General features: G+C 32.2%; 1 protein-coding gene across 1 annotated transcript; it reads right to left on the bottom strand.

The window, feature by feature from the left end:
* Positions 1–6,834: 6,834 nt before the first annotated feature.
* LOC133198632 (zinc finger protein 271-like) lies at positions 6,835–15,326 on the bottom strand. The gene is made up of 7 exons (XM_061334676.1): positions 15,091–15,326; positions 11,139–11,404; positions 10,399–10,820; positions 9,387–9,506; positions 8,754–8,862; positions 7,739–7,966; positions 6,835–7,190 (listed from the first exon to the last, which is right to left on the bottom strand). Exons 1-7 carry the CDS (start codon positions 15,324–15,326, stop codon positions 6,892–6,894), a joined length of 1,680 nt encoding a protein of 559 aa, XP_061190660.1. The 3' UTR covers positions 6,835–6,891.
* Positions 15,327–16,113: the final 787 nt, after the last annotated feature.

Here is a 16,113-nt window from a genome sequence, read left to right as displayed (position 1 = left end):
GATTTCAAACATGCCCTAATCTAAGGACTTGTTGACACGAAAATACCTCTCGTCAAGTTGTTAATTTTAGCATGTTCAATCAGATTCTCAGCTTTTACCTTGACCTTTGACACAAAATCAAAAGGTTGCCAAGTCATTGACCACCTACATGTGTACAGTGTATCATTAGTGTATACATGTACAAATAGCAGAGATCTATTTTTAAAAACATTTTTTTAACTTTCCTGCAATGTTAACCTTATCCTGGCCAACTGGCATCTTTCATCAAAGGAAATGCAAAACTGAAAGACATAACATCTCGTTTGCAATTTAAATTAAGGTGTCTCTGACCTTGACATTTTGACACTAAATTCAAAGAATTTCATAGATTCCTCAATCTGTTTGCCAAGTTTCTCGGTACCAAGTATGCTCACTACTTTTTGCAAGTGATATATAATTCCGAGTTTTTATCTTTAACCATTTCTTTACTTTATATACAGAGGATCTTTCAATCCTTATTTCATAAGAAGAAATTTGATTTTTTTTTCGGGAGGGGGGGGGGGGCTAACATTTTTAATTTGGGTGCTCACTACCAAGAAAAAATTCTTTGACAACCTCGAGAAAAAGGTCATCAGACTTAATTATTGAGGGGGCATACCCATGAAGTAGTTTTTAGTTTGTTTATTAGTAATCTACATATCGGCAAAATTATTAAGGGAGCACCCCCCCCCCCTTTCAGGTTCCTACAGCCACTTATCTACATGTATACTGTATACTAAATGAAATCTGGCTTCTTTCTATAAAGGTGGGTTATAAAATAATATCCCATTGACAACAGTAAAATAATATCTCGTTTAGGCAGGACTCTAATTGGCGACTAATTTAGTTTCCACGGCGCCTACAATTTTAATTGGCGCCTAAAATTTCTCTATAAATCGCCAAAAAGGGGACCATTTTAAATTGACTTGGTGATTATCAAATTACTGAACTATAAACATTTTCAACATTTTTTTTTTCTAAAGAGCAAAAAAGAAGTATAAAAGTAAACAATGGACATGTCTACATACATTGACAAGTTTTTTAATTGGCGCCTAAGAAAAATTGCCCGGCGACTAATTTTTTTTTAATCAGGAGCCAGCTGGCGCCTAAATTTTTCTAGGTCACTTAGAGGCCTCTAAGGTAAAAAAAAATATTCCATTAACTAGGGTAGGAAAAGACAACCTTAAGACTTGTTTCAATTAATCAGATCTAACTTTAATGATGTACTTTTAAGTACAAGTTTCTAACAATGAAGCTTAAAACATCAATATATATATATTTAGCACCAAGAAAGAAAAAGCATTTCACAACACATCTACTAATAAGTATAACTAATACAACAAACGAGGTCATGTTAACATGGCCAACAAATCTAAAAATAATATACAAATCTACATGTGCTAAATGGAAAAAAAAAATAAAACTTGTCAGAATCTGTCAACTCATAGAAATTATAATTATTTGGCTCTTTTTCCAGAGGCTCAAAAAAATTTACACAAAACATACTTTTCAAAACTCTTCCGCACATCTCATTTTAGCGGTGAAATATTGTGTGTAAAAATTTACAACAGGTTTACATAGTTTCCTTTTTGCTTTCTTTTAAATTAAAAACAGAAATTTTGGAAGAAGAAACAATTATGCACTGAACATATTCTTTTTCACCTAAGACAAAAATCAGGAATGGATTTTGTCCCAGTGAATTAATTTAAGAAAATGCCATCTTGCAAACTAGATGAAATTTCAGCACATACTCTGTATGTGAGGATCGGACATGTTGAATCGGTAAAATAATTTTGTCCCGCCCAACAAGGTTACATGAATACAATTCTGTTAGTTGTGTATATAAATTTTGTTCAGCTTTAAGTGTAAAAAATAAAAAGTGTGAGAAAAAGTTCTCCTTTATGGATTCATTAATTAGTGGTCACTTGGTAACGACTTTTGACCTTTGACCTCTTTAGATGTGAATCCAATAAACAAATGTATAAGTTCTTTAAAAAATACAAAATAAAGGTTAAAAAAAAATGTATAGTAAATGCCGTCTTTGATTACAAAAATCGTAAGCAAAATTATGTTTGGTATAAAGGAGAAACAAATTTCTTGAATGAAATTTAAATTTCTTAAAAGAAATTTACATATATTGTCGAAAAAATATATACTGAATTTCTAGAAACACATTTTAGAAGATGACAATCTATAGTTGTTGACAAAAAAAGCCATTGCTTCTTTTGGAAAAAAAAAAGTAATATCAGAATTTTACCAAATTTCTATGACTAAATTTAATAAATGCACTCAACTACATGTAACATGCTGTAAACCAAATCTCAGAAAGAGTTAAATATTACCATTTCAATCCAGTCAATTTACAGTAAAAACAAACAAAAAACCAAACTTGTGCTCTAATTACTCTAAAAAAAAAATTTTTTTTAAGTTGAACAAAATTTAAACAATTACCATTTTAAAGTTTCTTTTTTTCTTTCTTTTTTTTTTTTAAACAAAAAAATGATTTTACATTACTCCATTATAACTATGAACCAATTTTGATAGATACAAAACTTTTAAACACATACCCTTAGCATTTGAAAGTGGACTTTTTGATAGATAAAGACTGAAAATTTGGCTTACAATAAATTTCCTTAAACAAACTAAGGCAAGTTTTTGAAAATACATTATAAATGAATGATACATGTATATATATGTACATAACAATTTTTGCCATAACTGTAACACAAAAAAATATATATCTATATAAGGGTGATTACATACAAGTTTAAATACAGTTAATAATTATAGTATCTAAAAATGCAACATCTAACATATGAGGAAATATTGCATACTTGTCTACTAATGCACCAAATGTGTATTCATCACAAAAGTTGTATATTTTTTATTTATTTTCAATGATAAAGTAAAATGCCCCTCTGGAAAGAAAAGATAACTGACATTTAAAAATTACTAAATATTCAAAACTTTCAAATTCAAGAAAGACAGAATTTATGATATTTTTTAAACAAAAAAATTCTGATATGCCATTTGCCTTATTAACTTTCATTGAAAAATTTGTAAAATTAAAAGAAAAAAAAAATGAGGAAAAAATGGTTAAACAAAATCAACCATAAGTAAGGAGGGACATTATACCATGAAGGAGTGAGTTTACGTATCACAAATCATCACTTGTACCAGTAACAACCAGATAACCTTCACAACTTAGAAATACAAGAGACAACAGAAGGACCTGAAAGATCCAAGTACCAACTTCTAAATCTAAACTTAGATTTTGTCATATATGGAGTTTTAAATACAAATTGATCCTCTAATCTGGAGAACCCAAAATATCCCCCAAAATCAAGGTAAAAAAGAAATCAATGAAAGTTAGATGTAAATTAATTAGTCCCAAATTAAATGAGATATCTAGACAAGACACAGAGACGCCTATCACTTGTACATCAAATGTTTGGCTGCAATATATGGAAATAAGCAAGCTTGCTATACAGACCCCTGTAGTACCCTGTAGATATAAATAAAGACATACGAGAAAATATACACAATATAAAGCTATAACGACGAGGCTCTCTCCAGAGCACACACTACACAGCATTTGGTGATGTCAGCAGTTTTTGTATAATTATTAGTAAGAAGTAGTTATCAATATTTAATTGAAAGCAAAAAAAAAAAAATGGTGGACTTAATCACATTCTAACAATGATGAATAAAAATTGTGTCACATGATGTAAAGTGAAAGTAAAGGCTTAACAAAATGAAAGTAAACGATAAACTTTGGCATCAACTAATTGTGTCAATCCTGCAATTAAAACCAAGTGATAGCCTTGCAGTAAGAAAAAAAAATATAACGATAAATATTCCACTGTTACCATGATGATTAAATACCGTGTATTTTGTTTTTCGAACTTAAAGTTCATAGTAACAGCTTCAATCGTTTTTAAATTTAAAGATAGATTTAAAAAAAAAAGAAGACCTATGACAACTGTGTAATAAAGTTTGTCTATGCTGAAAAGCAAAACAAGTAAATAGAAAAATATTTCTCTCATGAAATTTGTACTAAATATTTGGAAGCAGTAAATATTTCAATAAGAAAATAATTATGGTCCCAACTAACTGAACTAATATTGATATGTACTATACCACTACCCTTAAATATTTTATCTTTTTTTAAGTTGCTGCAGTAATGTAAAAAAAAAAAAATAAAACCATGAAACCATCAACTTTAAAGGGGGGGGGGGGGGGTTAGATTTTTTTTTTATCTTTTCAGGAGATACACAAATACCAGAAAATTCATAACTATCAAGTAGAATAAGTTAGGTGTCACTTCTGCCAATTAAGTAAACCACAGATAATACAACAAATATTGACATATGCCATTTGTAGGGAGAAGATGGTAGAAGTAAAAACTGCAGCAATTCAAACAAAGATAAAAATCAAACAAATTTGGTCAACTACTGTACAAAAATAGCTCATAACAAGAAGAAAATGGAGTTCTGTGCACTATGTTAACAAAATGCAGTTTTTTTTTTTAATATGGCTAAGTAAAATTAATGAAGCTATTGCTGAAAAAATATCTCTAAAAAATTTCTAAATGTTAATTAATATAATTAACAAAACAGATGTTAATTTTTTTTTTGGCTGATGTAAAGGAAAATACAAGAAGTTTAAAAACAATTAAAGTTGCAATGAATAATAATGATATTGCTTAATTATAGTACAATATTAGATATTGCAAACAACAACAAAAAATGTTAACTTCCACAAGATACAAGTATTTCAACTTCAGCAGTTACAGAGTTAGATATTTCCTAGTAAACAAACAAAGGTTACATACCAGAAATGTACCATTAATCACCAAGTCAGAGAGTTTCTTTATTGGCTTAACATCTCAAGAAAAATGAAATTTTATTTGGCAAGTTTTTTTTTTTAACTGAAGAATATATTTACTGTAACAAAAATTTGATTGAAAAGTGAGAAAATGGCATCCAAAGACAGATAAGTTAATCTTGAATTAGAATTTTTCTTCAAAAATAAAGAAATATTAAAAATGAATTTTTAAAACTGAACGATGTTTTGCTTAAAGATATCAGAAGAAAAAATGTATTACGGCTTCCCCTTATATTAAAGAGTGCGAACAAATACAGTGTATGAAGAGGAAATACTGTTACCCTCAACGCTACCAAAAAAAAAAAACCTGTTCAATATCAACAAAGAAGGGAGGTAACTTTGTTTTACAAGATGCACACATTATGATGTGCAGAACGAAAAATATTTTGAAAAATGCAAATTAAATGATCTAAATGCATACGATATGATAAATAATGTAAATTCAATGACAAAACAAAAACATGTACAATAAAATGATATGTTTACTACCACAATGGACAATCTGTACTTCTAACATGCTACAACATGGCACAATGGTGTTTATACAATTTGGTTCAAGAAATAACCTTGGCCATTTTTTTTTTCAAAAGAAAAAAATAAGTACCTGTATTACAATAACAAAAAATTCTAAATGCGTAAGAAGTTAAAGGATTACAAAAACCTTGGCAATTTTAAAACTGGAGGAAAAAATCTGTTTTAATATACTCCGAGAGAGAAGTTTCATGTTAGTCAAAATGATTTAACTTTATGTTTCAGCTCACAATAATTTATTTTCTTCCCCCCCCCCCCCCTTATCTAAAAACTTTTTAAAAACAACCAGGAGAGATATGTTAAGATGAAGGTAGAATTTTTTCATACCCCCCCTCCCCAAAAAAAAATAAAAAAACAGAAATTTGATATCGCACAAATCCACAAAAACCTTGAAAAAAGTTAATTCTTCCCAAACTGAAATGCACAATAACAGCATAAACTATACTGCTGCAAATACGTTATAAACATTGCAGGCATAACCTGCCAATAAAACAAAGGGCATTCAACTTAAAGACAACATGACAATATAAAATATCTACTACACTAATGATACAAAAAGACATATGCAACAATAATTCAAGTTGTTCCTAATTCATTGTCCAAGAGTCACAGAGTTGGAAAAAAAAAAGTTTGGTAAAAAATAGATATGTCTTGAGTCGGATGGAGCTCATTTCAATATCAAACCTTGTTCCATATTTTTTTTCTGTAGCGATTATTTGGGAATTATTTTATATGAATGAATGACAGCACTAACCTTGTATATAATTACTTTAAAACGAAGAAAAAATAAACAAAAATAAACAATATGTGCCATAGGAATAATAAATAACTATAAGCAAAATGTACACATATAATTACACCCAGTGGGTTAATGAGTGAAACAGATCTAAACTAAGTGAATATTGCAAAAAAAAAAAAACAAACAAACAAACTAAAATGTAAAACTACTATCTAAAATAATACAGATCTTTTGTTCAACAAAACAAAAAATATGTGGAAGATTCAAAAAATCACAAAGTAGGCAAGTTTCGTATTTCCGACTTACCATAAACATTTTATTTCAGATCATTTAATGTGTATAAAAGATCCCAGGCCAAAAATAGACTGAGATTTCTCTACTACATACTGACCAATTACAAATTATCATTTGGCATAAAAATACTTTGTATCAATTGTGTCCCTTAGTTTTTTGGACTTTGCTACAACCACATTGTAAAGTTTTTGGTCATTGCTTTAACCATGCCATTAGACATGTCAACAGTATTTTACACTGTATAGAAATAAGTACTTCAATCAGCAAAAAAGATTATTAGATGACAAATGAAAAATAATTTTTCAAATTGTTCCTATACTGAAACAAACATGTCACTTGCAAAACAAAAAAAAAATATCCGTTATTTCGTCACACCAAAAAGAAACACCTTTAAAACCAAACCTGAACGTTGTATTTTTCCCTTATTTGATGTGGCTGATCAGATGACAATTGAACTCGATCCGATCGCGGCAGGACAACCGACATATAACACACTTGAATGGATCTGCGTCGTGCGAGTGAAAGCCGTTGTGTAGGAGATAAAGTGTGCAGTCCTCGAAGAGAATGCGGCAGTGTTCACATCGATAGAGTTTCCCAGTGATGCTATTTATATCCTGGAACTCTTCGATGCTCTGGTCCCCGGAGTAGATGCTATCTGATTCATTTAGGAGGCTCTGAGTGACATGTGTAGATGTGTCCGGGTCTACCATAGAGGAAGCAGCTGGTGCAAAGAAGAATTTCAAGAAAAAATTATCTCTAGTCTTTGAATTCTGTAGCGGCAAAAATATTTATTAAATAGTGAAGATACATACATTTTGATGACATCCTTCATTATAAATAAATACAAAAAATTTACCTAGGTAGTTTTTTTTACAGATATAATGAAAGTCATTTTGTTATACAAAGACCATAAAATGAAGTCCTCTGAAAGCATGGAATGTTCTGCTCATTTACACATAAATATTTGTAGCATTATAGTCTTACTAATTTAGGTTCATCCTTGCTGTACAACACTCCCCCCCCCCCCCAAAAAAAAAAACTAAATTGATCTCTTGTTCTCTGCAGGAATTTAATATTTTTCTTGGTAACTTACTTCTGTAATGAACTAAGTACTATGCAGCCAGTGATAATAATATAAATTCCATGACTAAACTGAGTTTGAATTTAGTTTGGTATTTAGGAAAGAAATCATTTATGTATATATATATATGTGATATTTATTATATATGTATATATATATGATATTTGCATTTTATCCCCACCCCTCACCTGATCCGCTGTACCGCCTCATGGGACATTTCTGTTTGCGGGAGTTCCCTGACAGTCTACTGTGGAGGTTTGTACATTTAATACCCTGCGCCTCCTCTGAGTTGTTGTTGTCGGAGTGGTCACTGACCACGCTCGAGTCCTCCGAGGTTGGCTTGGCATTCTGTTCTGTATCGGGATGGACGAAATCTGTCTCCATGTTTGCTTTGTCAGCATCCGTTCTGTTTGTGCCTGTCAATTGGATATTGTACATAAAAATAGGCTCTGTCTCCTATATCATTTAGTTCTTGAGGATATATTATATACTCTTGAATTTTCAATATATTATGCTGGATTGTCAGAATGCTTGGTTGACAGATTGTCAACATGCTTGGTTAGAATCTTTCTTTGAATCAAAAAATCATGGTCTTGAAAATAATTTCTTAACCTACGGCATTTCTAAGTTCCCAAATGAATTTCCAACAAAAGATTCGACACATTTTATTTTTAAAGCAGAAAATATAAACTAGAGGGAAATTGCAACATGTGCATGAACTTAATTTAAATTTCATATTAAAAGTGTTTTGATAGAAATGTTTTTTAAGTGTCCCATTTTCTACTCTGTCATGCTCTGTAACATGTACAGGCAAAACCTTAACCATTTTTTTTTATTGTATCTCAAGTTACTGTATGTGTACTTAAAAATGTGGGCTTCATATTTTAGCAGCTTTGGCGCAGACAACGATGCGCTAATTCATGAATACTGCTAAGAAATCTTTTATATATACAATACATGGCACGGACATGTGTAGTGCTAATTCATGATTACGCCAACAACTCCATGCCCAGTGATTGCACTTAATTTTTAATAAGCCAATTTATGTACACGTACAGTATTTCCTAAAGTCTTTCACCTACTACTATCTCCTTTGTTATTTGTTCACATGTACAGACAAGAATAATCCATACAAGCACACTCATATTTAATCCACTACTTGTAATAGCCTCATACTACAAGTAGTAGATTTTACGTCCTCACCATTTTCGAGCCCTCCGTCGGGGGTGGACATTGACCGTGATGTGTGGGAGTCAGAACTGTACTTCCTGTCTCTGGCAGTGGTCGTACTAACAGCAGTGTCCCCATTATCCTGTCATAATTAATTACTTGCATGTAATTTACGAAATTGTACCAGAAATATACACCATCACCAAGGCTGTTCGGACATACATGTATTTTTTTTTTAAATAGTTGGGCAAGCAAAAATTTATTCTTAGCTATTTCATTCAATGTACATGTCATTTTTTAAAATAAATAGTTTTTTTCTTCATGCAAAAACAATACAAACAACCCATATTCACAGTTCTAATACTCTTCTTATTAAAATATTTGCACTTTCATTTTTTCAGAGGTTTATAATTCAGTCCTTTTCTTATTTGGACTCTTGGAGCAATTATAGCTTGTGTTTTACTTCATATTCACTAGCATGGGATATGGATGCCCAAAAATAATGATTATGACAATAATGGACATTTGATTTTACTGTTAAATATTTGATACTGAAATATAAACCACAATATAACCATAAATACAGTTAAATGGACACTACATTAATCTGGGCAATTTTCTTTGGAAAAAAATCCTCTGGATTAATGGAAGCTCGACTATACTTACATTTGGAGAGGGTATGACCCCATTGGCCACAGAGGTCGTGACCTCAGCAGACTGTCTATAAAGGTCATCCTGAAGGGCGGAGCGTGAGGTGTGCAGGCCTAGTCCCTCAGTTTTGATCAGCTGTTCAATAAAGGACACTTCATGCAATGTCATATTTACTGGTCTCAATTAAAAAGGAATACAGTGGAGCTCTGTTACAAGGAAATCACTGAGACTTGGAATTTCTTTTTTTTCTTATAGCCAGGACTCTTTATTACTGTTTAAAGTACACTGTGCAAAGTTTCCTATGGAATTCCAAAAGATCAACGATTTTTAATACAGTATATACAACATGAATTGTGTGAATTAAATTTTGATGTTAAAAATACCTTCCATATTTCCCTGATTTAATAGAATATTTTTTTCCAAATACTTGCTTTTCTGTTCCTTAAAAAAAAAAGCAGGTTAGAAATGTCAATACTTAGAATGTATGACATTTCCTTTTCTTTTTTGGGAAACATGAAATGACACAAAATTTGTCACATTTGTCTTCATAAACATAAAAAAAAAAATTCTTGTATACTTTCATTTATGCATCACTAAACTCCTGAAATTGGCTTAATTTTTTTTTTTTTTTTTTTTTGGTGAAAGTACAAGTATATATCCTGTTGCATGCGTGATGGTAATTTTGTTTTAAACAAATGGGACTATTACTGTCAGAGGAATGGGGTCATAAGTCATCCATTATCATAAAACATGCTCTAGAACAAACTAAATATGTCCAAAAATAGTTTAATATTCTGATACTTATTTTGTTTAATATTCCTGAATTTCAATTATTCTGATATTTATACACTCTGATACTTTTTTCCAGTGAAAGTGCATTTATTTACATGGAAAAAATTTATTTCATGTACATCTACAACTCAACATACCCCAGGAATTCCACATCTTGAGATTCTGTAGAATATTTATATACATATATACCTCCATCAATAAAGTACTAATTATAACCTTCAAATTATCCACCCACCTGTCCTTGAGTGGTGAAAAGTCCAACAGGAGTAGGCATATCCCCCAGTGCAGCACCAAAATGTAAAGAAGAAAGATTCAAAAACGGAGATAATTGGGATGGAAAAGGAAAACCCGGAGGTGGAAACTGGTCCAGATGGAGCTGCTCCACATGTGGAGCGAAGCTCTCGATGGGCGGCATATTCTCGTCGTCAGTTTCCCCGGCTGAGGTTACGGACGGCAGGTGCTTCATAAAGTCGGTAACACTGGCTATTTCTGGGTGCGTAGCTAAGTGTGCTTTGGCATCTTCCCACTGGGAGAATTTGACGGGGCAAATCGGACATTTGTGGAGCATCTCCATCATATGACGCCTCTCGTGCATGCGAAAACTGCCATTCTGGGCGAAGGTCTGTCCACATAGCTTACACATGTAAGGTCTCTCTCCTGGAAATGTAGTACATTCAAACTCCTTCAATTATATATACAAAAATATTTTTAATCAGATCCTATAAATTTATGTTTATTGTATGATTTAAAGCATTATCACAATAAAAGCTCATTTCACTGATATAAATGTACAGGTTAACTGTATGCCACCCCCCCCCCTTCCCCTTCTGTTCAATTTACTCTTTTATAATATACCCCCCTTTTCTTTCTTACATGTGTTGACCACTTTTCCATAGTATATATATCCCTCTTTTCTTTCTCACCTGTGAGCACTCTTACATTATGATAGTATATATCCCTGTTATCTTTACTGACCTGTGTGCACTCTTTCGTGTGTCCGCAGGGTCCCGATCTGAGTGAACGACTTCCCACACGTCTCACACCTGTACGGTCTTTCCCCGCTGTGGATCCGACGATGAGTAGTCAGGCTGCTGGCATTGGAGAACGTCTTGTTGCAGATCTTACACTGAAAGTTCGAGTTGCCGTGTTCGGATTTGGACTTTGTAGTGGAGTAGTTCTGGACTACCGGGACCTGGCTCTTGTTTGGAGTGGAAGGCTTGTCTGGATTCAAGCCTAGTTGTCTGTAATCAGAAAATAAAGTGTTACAATTACACATAAAATTTTATTATATTTGTATAGAAAATCATGCACAAAATCAGTGTTTTCTCTAAGAACCAGCTATATAGCTACTGGCCAAATTGACCCCTTCAAATTGATAAAAATGCCACTTAGAAATCAAAAATTTAAAAAATAATTATTGTAAGGTCCACAGAGATTTTGTTCATCAACCTTGACCCCTAGCCTGTTACAATTGATCTCTATCTCTTTACTTTGGAATAGAGGGAAAGCACTGCAAAAATAAGCATGCTAAGGGCTGTCAGTCACTGAATTATATTAATTTACTTTATTAGCTTATCTTTCATCATTTTGTAACATCTTGATGAAAGGAAATATGGCTTCATAATTTTTCTGCAGCTAAATTTATTCTGAAATTAGCAATGGGCAGATTTATACACTGCTATGGAAAAAGAGAGGTTAAGAAAAGTAAGCCTACAAGACAAGATTGATTAATTAACAGACATGGAAGTATCTTATGATCTGAACATATTGTATTGTATTTAAGGTAAGAAAGGATGGGATACAAGTTCTTTCAAATGAGTGAATCCTTTCCTTGCACTGCATACAAGGAATACAATGATTAAATATAATTAATCTTTTATAGATAATCTACAAGTATAATACATGCATTTTCATCTGGTCCAATCCATGAAAAAATGTTTCAAATACAAAGAATCTCTATTTGTAGAAAATCAATTAAGTCTATTATGTTAGTATACAGATCACAAGTTTTTTTTCTTTTTTTTTTTAAATGTCAATGTCACAATTGCATACCAATAGACCACACATCTAATTCCTCAAACCCTGTCAAGTTTAATATTATTCAAATTTAATTCAAATTAGAATTACTATTTCATCAAAATAATTTCTTTCAGAACAAAGTATCCTTCTAGTATACATGCAATTTATATAGTAAGACATTTGACCTTCACCTTCTAACCTTAGTGTATGACCTTGATCTCACAGTACTGACTTGAAAGATTAAATTGCCTTTGATATTTCAATAATTAACATCCAAAGACTTCGAAAATTATCGCCAATTTTTTATTTATTTTTTTTTTAACAGTCCAACATTGAATAATCTGACAATCAAGCAGCCTAATATGTGCAATATTGCGTGTGACTGTGTGTGCATGTGTGTGTGTGGGGGGGGGGGGGGGGGAGTGGTGCAAGAATAATGATATAGATCTACAATACAATGCTTTTGTTTTTACATTGAAGAAATTATAAGTTTCTCAAAAAGTAAATTTCCTTTCTGAAAGTTTTTTTTTAAAGACATGAAAGAGCATCTCATGAGTTTTTTTTAACAGGTCTTTAATTAACAAATAATGATGCTTATTGATTAGCATATACATTCAATTACTGCATTCCACAGGGGACAATGTTAGCATTATAATTACTGATAAGAAATCTGCCCTTCAAACAAAACTCTATGCAGTCTGTTTTTCCTTTAAAAAAGCAATGATGCATAGAATAGAGCAGCCTTTCCATGATCACAATAATTATTTCAATCCTCAGTTTCCTTCTTTTCATCAAACAATATTTATTTAAAATGTGGGTCAGCTTTTCAATTTCTGCATTTAAAATTTGTGGCATTAGTATTCTATGTACATGCAGCTACTTTTAAACTTGGAATGAAAAAAAATTTACGAAACTGACACAATAATAAACATGATAAGTACAAAGTATTTGATGAATACATTGAAATTTTCACACTGTGACACATTTTTCAAATTAAAATAAATCATTAAAATTTAAGAACAATTTTATCTTTTTGAGAGATGAGGGAAAATATGTGTGATTGAATTTTCTGACCACAAAGACCATTTTTTTTCTATTTATATCATGCAAAAGCAGCGAGATCAAATAGGTAAAAAGAATGAATGATGAAGTAGACTACTATGTAAATATTACTTTCTGATTTTGTAGTGTGGATCCATTTTAACAATTTGAAAATTCTAATGGTGGTGGACTTCATCAACTTTCAGCTTTTTCTATTCTGACTTTAGAATGCTTATATATATATCTCTGTGTTCCCTATTCCACAGTTACTTAAAAATGTACAACATACCAATTTGACAAAAACTGACAGAAACAACAAGGGCATGCATTTTCACGTCGTGTTCTTTTAACCTGGTCAGCGGAGCATGAACGAAGGCCATTAAAAATATACTATCGAGAAACACTACTGCATTAAACATGTTAAAATTAATTAACCATAAAAAAGAAGAGGAAAAACACACTGTTGTCTGGGCAGGTAGAAAAGAAGTATTTTCAAGGTAATTTCCAAGTTATTTAAATAAGACTAGTAGAGAATTTCAACCACAGGATTCATTGAAGATTGACAAGTATTATATTTATACAAGTTTAAATAATGCAAATGTACATGATATGGAATTTATCAATTTTATTTGAGCAAAGTTTGCAGGGCTTGGCTACTGTGGGAAGAAAAGGCAAGAGGTTGAGCACATTAACATTCTATTGTATACCTAAGCCCTTCTCATCCACAATTCAATAGTAAAAATAAATTTAAATTCTGGCAATTAACTTCTGCAAGACATATTGAACAGACTATATATCTACACTAAGAGTACCTGTAAATGTATACTAAAGCCCTTAAAAGAAACATGAAATGTTTTTCTTTGAAATATGAATACATGCATTTCCATGATGAATCATGCAATTTACATACATGTGCCCTATTAATGAAAATAAGAACAGGGGTATGTGTCTGGCTTGCAACTGAAAAAAATGCTATCAGATTCAATATACAGAATGGTCCCAAAATTTTACATAGATTGTCCACTAAGCTGCAGAAGTGCCATCTTTTACTTATGGAGAATCTCCTGAAATATTTGTTTGAAATCTGTCATAAGTTTTCATCTTTCATTTTTAAAGCACAATGAACAATGATGAAATGTTTTAATACTGTAAATTCAGTTTTTACGTATAAATGAAATAAACACCATCCTTATAAGTCAGCAGGTCAGGGCTAGAAATAATTATTTTTGTTTACTGGTCACTCGGGCTATCGCCTTAAATTTTTACTGGACAGCTTAGTACATGTACTTTCACTGTCCCACTGGGCCAGTAGATTTTAGAAAGACTGGCCCAAAACCATAATAATAATAGTAATATTTTTTTTTTATACTGTGATACTTAGAAGTACAACTTAACAAAACAAGAAACAGCAGAAGTTGGGACACACTACCCTGTCAAGTTAACTAGCCCGACTGTGAATGAATTTTATTATGCATAAAAAAATGCCGACTCAAAGGGCACATGCCCTCTGCAATGTACTAGCCCACATTGAAAATTCACTGGCCCCAGACCAGCGGGCCATCAATTATTTCGAGCCCTGCAAGTCTGGAAAGGATTAACTTCCCCAAAGTTTAGCTTAGTACTATGAGCCATACCTGATTTGAATCCTCTCATGATTTTTCTAGCTGCTACAGTGACTGAATCTCTTGGGACAGCACGAGAAGGTTAAGTTAAGGTATGATTATTAATAAGATCTTAGTACAAACCATACCTGATCTAAATCCTCTCGTGCTTTTTTCAGTTCCTACAGTACGTCACTGAATTTCTTGAGAGAGCACAAGAAGGGTAAGCTAATCCATGGTTAAGATCTTGTTACTGTAAGCCATACCTGATATGAATCCTCTCATGCTTTTTCCAGTTGCTACAATCGCTGAATCTCTTTGGACAGAAGGAGCAGGCGAAAGGTTTTTCCCCTGTATGGAGTCTCATATGCGCCTTGATGTAGCTGGACTGGGCAAACTTTTTTCCACAGAATTTGCAGCATGGTTTGTTCTCCTCGTCGGTCGCGATATTCTGCATGGTATCTTCTGCGTAGGATTCTGCCATCAAATTGGCATCCGACATCACGACGATTTCACTCACCTCCACCTGTGCAATATTTAAACAAGAGGCCCAAGGGCCTTAACGGTCACCTGAGTACAACACAACAATTTAGAGAATCCATAGAGTATAAAATGAACTGAAAGGTGAAGCTTTGTTGCCAAAAGCAAGAAAAACAGAGTGATCAGGATCAAAAATGTAATTAGTCTACCATTCATTTACAGTTCATAAATTAGGTTCTAATATGTTCCCCATTTAACACTATCACCATACAGTAAATTAACAAACTATCAGTGCTTCTGTACTATCTTAATTCCTTGTTGAAATCTTTTACATTGGCCTCTCTTGGTCTTTGATGAACATTTAATAAGACAAGTTATTTTTGTCTCATTTTTATTTATCTATTATTTACAAGTCTACTTGATCATTAAAACTAGGAAAGTACTTTTTGTATTATACAATAAAAATTCTTGCATAATTCTCTTATTCTATTAACCTTTCAAGTACATTATTTACAGGGATTAATTATCAAAAGTAAATGCCAAAGGGGAATAACTCCTCTCAGTAGATTACAAATTAACAGAGCCCTAGCCGGGACCAGAACACTTGACCAAATGGTCCAGATGTTCAAAAATCTGGTAAAAATACCCTTCCTTATTAAAACTTTTACTCTTTTTGCCTCTGATATGCCCAGGTGCAAAGAAGATTTTTAAAGAAATAATGCATTTTTACTACAGATTCATTATATTATCAATAGAGCCCCCCTCCCCATCAAGAAACACCAGAGCCTCTCACCCTGGGACCAGAAGTT

Source organism: Saccostrea echinata, unplaced genomic scaffold, assembly GCF_033153115.1.
Source record: "Saccostrea echinata isolate AGI-Se365-2 ecotype Australia unplaced genomic scaffold, CSIRO_AGI_Sech_v1 ptg000033l, whole genome shotgun sequence".
Lineage (NCBI taxonomy): Eukaryota > Metazoa > Mollusca > Bivalvia > Ostreida > Ostreidae > Saccostrea > Saccostrea echinata.
The sequence above is the reverse complement of the archived record's forward strand: the minus strand, read 5'-3'. Positions and strand labels throughout refer to the sequence as shown.

Coding starts and splice junctions, on each gene's coding strand:
- LOC133198632 (XM_061334676.1), bottom strand. CDS start 15,326: ATGTCGGATGCCAATTTGATGGCAGAATCCTACGCAGAAGATACCATG. Junction 11,405..15,090: donor CATGAGAGGATTCATATCAG/GTATGGCTTACA, acceptor TTCTGATTACAG/ACAACTAGGCTTGAATCCAG. Junction 8,863..9,386: donor GGGTCATACCCTCTCCAAAT/GTAAGTATAGTC, acceptor TAATTATGACAG/GATAATGGGGACACTGCTGT.